This window comes from Solea solea, chromosome 1 (genome assembly GCF_958295425.1).
Source record: "Solea solea chromosome 1, fSolSol10.1, whole genome shotgun sequence".
Classification (NCBI taxonomy): Eukaryota; Metazoa; Chordata; class Actinopteri; order Pleuronectiformes; family Soleidae; genus Solea; species Solea solea.
Genome location: NC_081134.1, coordinates 33,504,216 through 33,512,134, shown reverse-complemented (window position 1 = coordinate 33,512,134; position 7,919 = coordinate 33,504,216). Strand labels below are relative to the sequence as shown.

General features: G+C 40.5%; 1 protein-coding gene across 1 annotated transcript; it reads right to left on the bottom strand.

The window, feature by feature from the left end:
• Positions 1–326: 326 nt before the first annotated feature.
• Positions 327–3,684, bottom strand: slc35g2b (solute carrier family 35 member G2b). The gene is made up of 2 exons (XM_058635123.1): positions 3,012–3,684; positions 327–2,063 (listed from the first exon to the last, which is right to left on the bottom strand). The coding sequence occupies exon 2, from the start codon at positions 2,034–2,036 to the stop codon at positions 786–788; it is 1,251 nt and encodes a 416-aa protein (XP_058491106.1). The 5' UTR covers positions 2,037–2,063; positions 3,012–3,684; the 3' UTR covers positions 327–785.
• Between the last annotated feature and the right edge of the window lie 4,235 nt (positions 3,685–7,919).

The following is a 7,919-nucleotide window of genomic DNA, read 5'->3' as shown; positions in this document are numbered from 1 at the left end:
TCGGCGAAAGGAAATATTGCCAGAGAGCCACGGAGTCGTCCACTGCAGAGAAGGCAGATGGTCTCATGATGTTAAAGGAGACTTTAATTCAATACAGTGCACCTGCCACGGGGAATTAGTTTGAAATGCAGCCAGAAAGCAAACAGAAGCAGGGTTTCGGGGGTGTTAAGTATCAACCGGCTACTGGGGCCAGAAACAATAAATGAGGAAATAGTAGAGATTGTTTTTCTTAATCTCAATCTCGAGCCTCGATCTCAGCACACAGATGATAAAGAGGCAAACAATAGATAACGGATAACAAAGTGAATACCAGATATTTAATGAAAGATGGGTGGAATTTATGTTTATTCATTCACGCCTCGTATGGCATATGTATGAGTTTTGGGCTGACATTTACACGTGTGTCAGTGTGACAACACTGGCATACAGTGCACCCTGTTGATGGAATAATCATGAAAATTATGTCTTACATTGCCACTCACAAGACCATATCTTTATATGATATAACAATGTTCAACAAAGCACAAAAATTATGAAAATGATTTTTTGTTGTTGCTGACATTTTTGGTCCATGACACAATTTGACATCAAAATCAGTATCATTATGGGGGGGAAATGGTCACCATATTACACTTGTCTTTTTATTTCACACACAAATATCAAGACGTTAGTTTACACAACATACTGGCACTCTTTCAACAACACAACGATACAAATTTCATCAGACATCCTCTAAATTGCACAACCAACTGACATTGTAAACAAACAGACTGACATATCGAAACTCATTTGATGGGCGAGTCTAGGATCTCCTGATAATCCTGCCGAATGGCCCTGCTCACCCGGTACAGCTTGACCCCTGTCAGGGTGAATACACTGGTCATGATGACCAGGCCTCCGATAACGTCATAGACTGATGGGATCATCCTCAGAACAATGAGCTGAAGGAACATGGCCACTACGATCTCTAGGTGCTGCACGGTGCTAACTAAGGCTGGATGAAACTTGTTGAGGGCGTAGTACACTCCTAAGAAAGCCACGGTGGAGCAGATACAGATTCCAATTAAATAGCCCCAGGTCTCGCCATCTAGAGGAATGATGGGCTCCTGCATGATGAACATGGTGGAGGCACCCCACACTGTGCCCGTCCAGCCAAATGTAAAGAGCGCGGTCCACATGCTGACACGCTCCTTGATGGCTCTGTAGACGATCATGGAGAGGGCAGCTGTCAAACCGGCCATCACTGTCATTGTGTAGCCAAACGCCTCCTTCCAGAAGCCCAGTCTGGACTTCTCCTCATCGGCGACGTTTGGCACCATAACCAGGCACAGGCCAAACACACTGCCCACCACCGTGACCACGTCTGTGTAGCCCAGCCTCTCATCCAGGAGCAGGAAGGCCAGTATCGCGCTGAAGACCGTGGTGGAGGCTCGCCACATGATGGTGCCGTTACTGGGCGGTACTATCGCAAAGGAGGTGTAGGCGCAGGTGATGGAGATTACGTTGCAGATGCCGTAGAAGAAGAGACGAAGGCGGTAGCCCTTAGGGCCAAAGGGGGCCTCGTGGTAGTAGCAGACAACCAGGATGGACAGCACTTGGATCACGGAGCGGATGAAGAGCAGCTCCAGGGAGGGGACTTTTGAGCGGTCGGCTGCTAAACGAGTAATCAGTGCCACACAGCCATGAGCCACCGCTGCCCCAAACAAGGCCATCCAGGTTACCCTGGAGGCCAACACGTTGGCCTCACCGAAGCTAGCCAGCTGGCCCCCGACCCCCTTGTCTCTTTGCACACTTGGCTGTTTAGGCTGCGTCTCCATGGTGCCAAAGAAAGTCCTGCCACCTTTGCTGTCTGACACCAGTCTCTTCTCCACATTGGCCTCCGCGAAGGCGCCAAACTCCTCGAAGGAGGGCGCGTCATCATAGCCTTCATCGCCGGGCTGGGGAAAGTGGGTAGCATATTTCACTGTCACTGTGTTTGGGTGAATCTTAACCCTCTTTTTGGATCCGTACTGGAGCGAGGATGAAGAAACATCCATGTTTCCTTAGGCGTCAGAAGGTCTACTCTGGGGAAAGGAAGCGAAAATCATTACAGTGTTTGTTTTTTTTTGATCAAACATTTCCTAAAAATCCATATATATATAGTACACACATGCTGCCAACACACAGAGATAAAGCAAATGCCTATCTCTAAGCCTATATATACATATATACAGTACATACTCCTTCAAGCTCATATAAGCCAAGCAGCAAACGCTGTGAGGCTGATGCATTGTGATGGGGATGAAATTACATAACACACAACCACGGAAACCCACAAAGGGGATGATACAGTGATACATAAATGTGGGCCATGTAAGGGACAAATGCAAATGCATGGCATAAATTATCACACCCTGCAAAAAATAAAATAATTGCAGGCCCACGGAAAAGTTCCAACGGTCCCTTCAGTCATGAGTGATTTCTGTTGCATTCATTTTTAATGGGGATTTTAAAATAAGAGATTAATGTTCTTAAATAAACATTTCTATTCTTCTTGCATGCTATTTTTTTTAAAGATGATTTCTGCCACGTTCATCTAGTCAGTTACAACATGAATTTATTTAAACCACAAGGGGGCAGAGAGACACTCTCTCACTCGCCTCCATGTCCTCTTTCATGCGGTTGTTCCTCTCTTTTTTTTTGATATTTAATATAACTCGAGCCCTCATCATAGACAACAATAATCCCGCTGTTGTCAAAGAAAGAAAGACGTTGAGAATAATAATGTCGTATGAGCTCGGAATTTGGAAAAGAAAGCGAATTAACACTTAACATTTATAACAAATAAAAGCAGATGAAATTACAGGGGTTTTTTTAGGCACGCAAGAGGGTTTTTTGAGCGCGATAATTCACAATAATAAAATTTATACAATCATAAAAAAGGAATTCAAAATGAGTCTGGGGGTAAATCTGGTATAAAAAACAAGAAAGAAAAAAGAGGCGTTTGCGAGATGAATGTTCAAATGTCTTACCTTTTTTTGTTTCCTAACTATTTCCTATTGACGCACATGAACTCGGGTTCGTGTCATAAATGCTCGATTTCTCGATCCTCACATTCGCTTATCATCAGCTGCTGCAGCTGCCATTTGCCCATCATCTCCTTCTCCGTCCTCCTCCTCCTCCTCCTCCGCGAGCAGAGCGACTCCTGGAGATGTGAGCCGCTTGTGTTGTTCTCCAGGCTGTTGATGGACGCTGCCTCTGCTTCATGAAGCTGAAGCTGCTGCTGCTGCTGGTGAAGATGATGAAGAAGAGGAGGATGAAGATGATGATGATGATGTTGAAGCCAGGGAGAGAAACAACTGTCACTTTCACAGCCAGTGGTTTCTCCTCCTCCTCCTCCTGTTTCCAACCTAGACCCCCTCATACGTCGTCATCTCTCAGGAGGGAAAATGGATTTGCCAGTCATCATCATCATCATCTTCATCACCATCATCATCATCATGGTGTTCATTAGATTACAACCCATCCACTGTAAGAGGAAGATTTAATTTTCCTATTTGAATTAATTATGCCGATTTGAAGGAACCATACATTTAACCTATGGTTTAATGTCACGTTTTAAAATTCTCTCTGAAATTGTCCAATTTGACCCTCAAGAGCAGGGGTGTCAAAGTCAAATGATCTGGGGGCCAATGGGCATGTAGTCTGGTCAAGATCTAGGGGGCCGGTCTAGAGAAAAAAAGTGTGTGGGGGTGGGCACAATATTCCAAAATGATATCACATTCAAGATTTTCATGAATTCCATGAAAGAATTTCAAAATAAAAGTACGGAGTGTTCTGATACGGAATGATGTATACTTGACAATAATCATATATTTATGAGGCAAAAATCAATCCCTTTAACACCTAAGCCTCAAAATGTCCTGCTTATTTTAACCATAAAAGTAACCATAAATGTCCTCCAAATAAGTGGTTTTCACCATTTTTCCAGAAAGAACAACAGAATAAATCAGAATCATGAACAGTATAAAACATATTCACAATAACTCAAGGTCTCAATGTGCAAAAAAACAAAAAACAAAAATGATGTATTATTATTATTATTATAATTTATTATTATTATTAATAATAATAATAATAATAATAATAATAACAATAGCAATAACAATAATGATAATAATAATAATAATAATGTGGACAACTGTTATTGAAACACCAAACAAGCTTATGTCATACATTTGATCATGTGATAATTACAACCAAATGTCTTATTACTATTATGAGACATAGGTGCCACATGTAATCGATCCAGATATGGCCCGCGGGCCATCACTTTGAAACCTCTGCTCAATACCTTATTGTCCCTGACTGTTTGTTTTCCAAAGAGCAATACATCAATGAATGTCCCTCCTCCTTTAAATCACTTTTATACCACAAACACAATTATCTATATTGTGCATAAAGGAAAGCAAATGCATCAACAACAATATTGACATGAACCGAACAGAAAGGAAGGCGGGGCAGTGACTGCAAGTTGATGAAAGGCAGACATAAATTGAATTAATCTACAGCCTTCTCCTTCAAGATAAGAAGGGAGGAGGGGTGTGGGGGTGGGAGTTAAAAGCATTAAAATTAGACTGTTAACTTTACCCCTAAGGCCATGCAACTAAGGCCTCCACTGGTAATATAGATCACACTGCCACTCACAGCCACTGCCTGTGTTAACGTGACTGCGATCTTAATTGGTAAACAGCACCACTGACGGTGATTTGCGATGCGGTGGCAATTAACCCAGTGTCAACATTAACACGCTGCCATTTAAAGCCAACGGCGTTTCTGACGGCAGGAATGAACGAACTTTAAAGAGCCGCGATCGACCAGTTATTGGTGCAACAATCATGGCTGTACTGTATTGTCACTATATGGACAGACAAATAGTGAGCAACGCACCTTTAAATAGGACAAAGAGATAATGTAAAATCTGGCAGCAATTGAAGATAGAATAATTGTACTTTTTTCAGCATACAATCATCAGACTGTATCAATGTTGTGTTCCATGACTCCAGAATGAGCCTTTTATATCTATATCCGAGCCAGTTTGGAAAACCGTGTTTTTCACAACAGCCCACAAAAGACAAACGAAATATCTGTCGAGTTTTTAACGCCAACTAAAGGCGACATAGTTTCTCACCTTTAAGCTTTTTTCTTTTGGCAGAACAAATATAATACAGAGCTGAGAACACAAACAACTTTTGAATACGGCACGAAAGAATTAAATATGTGAATTAGAGGGAAATACAAAATAGCTGGCATACCTTGTAGTTGTCCAAATGTCCTGCTTTACAAAACAGTTGCTTGGGGAAATACTTTTATTAACCTGATTGTTGACAGCTTCCTTTAAATTTGACACAGTTAGCCTTAGCTTAGCAAAAAGAATGACAGCAAAGCTCATGTATAAAAAAAACATACATACTGGCACATTTGACACTCAATATTACACTTACTTAATACAGATATATTTATTTAACCTTTTGTCTATAAGAAGTTGTTTTATGTGCCAAACTAAGCTAAGCTAAGTGTCTTCACTGTAACCTCGTTTTCAAATGAGGTTTAAAAATGGTATCTGTGCTACGTTTTAGTTTAGCATTAAGAATAAAAGCAGGATTAAAACAATTTATTTGACAAGAACTCCATATCAGCATCTTTGAGGCTCATTACTTATCCATATTATACACTTTAATATATGCAGTTTTCTTCAAACATTTCATCTGTAACCACATTTCACATTAAGCCACAAGCCGGACACAGTTAGCCTTAGCTTAGCGTAATGCATGAAAGCAAAAAACGTACATACTGGCACATTTAAGGCTTATGACACTCAATATTATACTTATTTAATATAGATATATTTATTTTACCTTTTGTCTATAAGAAGTTGACTGGTTTTTGTTTTTTTGTGCCAAGCTAAGCTATGCTAAACTAAATGCCTTCACCGTAACCTTGTTTTCAAATGAGGTTTTAAAACAGTATCTGTGCTAAGTTTTAGCATTACAAATAAAAGCAGGATTAAACCATTTATTTGGCAGAAACTGCACATCAGCATCTTTGAGGCTTACATTACTTACCCATATTATACTATGTATTTTAATATATGCATTTTTCTTTAAACCTTTCACCTGTAACCACATTAATCTTGAGAGCTGGTTTCAGTAGATTCAGAGGATTCTGAGTTATTTTTAACTCAGGAACAAGGGGAAGCTGCAATGTGAGCATCCACTGTCTGAGGGGAATGAATAAAATAAGGGATTATCAAATAAAAATTAAACACCATAAACACAGCCAGTGTGGAGTAATAGCCCCTTTGTCCCCCTTTTTGCCATATAATCGCGCGACAAGAAATTTATGGAGTGTTTTTCATGACTGAAGGAGAAACTGTCAGAGAGGAGCTTCAAAAGGAGTGTTTTTTATGATCTTATTTAAGCAGGGAATGAATCTGCTCCATAAATATGTCCAGGGTTATGGCAAAACAGTACGTTTCCATATAGTAACCCTGACTTCATTCATTATATGTTGTACACGATCAGATCTTAACTCTTTTTACCTCAAATTGTCTGATCTCTATGGTTCTGTAAAAAGCAGCTTGATGTGTATGCATAGTCAATATAAAACATATGTAAATGGTAATTTTGTTTTAGTGTATTATCTCTTTATTTAAGACATAATAACAACACCGTCCTGATCATTTGAGGATGCAGTGGACAGAGAACACATTTAATGTTAGGAATGCGTTTAGGGACAGAATGTCTTTCATTTCAGTTTTCTTCATTTCACAAATTTCAGTATGACTAAAGTTACTTAAAGGAGAACAAGCTGAACTCCAGTCATTATCTCATACTGTACGTGTCTACCCGCATTCTCCATTTTTTTTACTCACTTTACACCTGAAAAAATGGAATATCACGTCAAAGCCGTGAGGGGAATTTTGTATTGATCGGCTGTGTTTTTTGTCCGGTCCCTATAGAAACCGGACACATGGTTCGTTTATCTCCCGCTCATTGGGTTGGGATTGATTACACGGTTACATCTGAAAGGATTTAAATAATATGCACCACCTGCATTTAGTATTGGACGTCTCAGACAAACTACCACCTTCTTTCTGCTGATAAATTGCCTGCCAGGCAGGACTCACTAGCAATTTAAGGGTTTGGAGAGGAGAGAAGGTGAGGCCTGGCTCGTCACTGACAAAGAGCAAATAAAGTGGAATAAATTGGAGAATGGTGGCTTTTATTAATGGTCAATTTGCTCGTAGGTGTAGAGAAAATAGATGGAAGTTTTATTCTTGATCGCCATGGGACTGAAAAAAGCCCCCACAGTGAACAGGTTCTGACATTATTACGCAGCCATGCATGATTTAACATATAACACTGCAAGTACAGTATAAGCATTAACATATGCTTTACATCGTGCTCAATGAATCGAGGCTCGTTGCTGAAGGCAGGTCTGAGATTGCCCACTGGCAAGTATCAGCTCTCGTTTTTTTTTATGGGTTTTTTGCTGAAGCCAAAATCAAATAGCGCTGCATACGTCCATGAATCATGAATGAGCCGACTCATTCAGTTAGCTCTTTGTCAAGACTTTTTAATTATGAATGAGCTGGAGAGGGTGCCTTCTCTTCCGCTCTGACCCAAAAAGTAAACAGGAGGATACCTAATTGTTTCCCCCCTCTCTCTCTCTCAAGTGAGAATGTATCTGGTCTCACACGCTAGTTGTGCAACAACCTGTGTAGAACTCAAATAATATGGTTTTTACTTTTGTTTTCCTTCTACATAGACTCTGATTTTAACCCTTTAACACCGAGCGTATCGCAGACGACACATTCGCACAAGCGCACTTTGCGTTACTGCAATTTACGCAGCGGTTTGTGCTGTCGGAAAGATTCC

Bases quoted from the DNA above. Each gene is read 5' to 3' on its own strand.
- slc35g2b (XM_058635123.1), bottom strand. From the start codon at position 2,036: ATGGATGTTTCTTCATCCTCGCTCCAGTACGGATCCAAAAAGAGGGTT.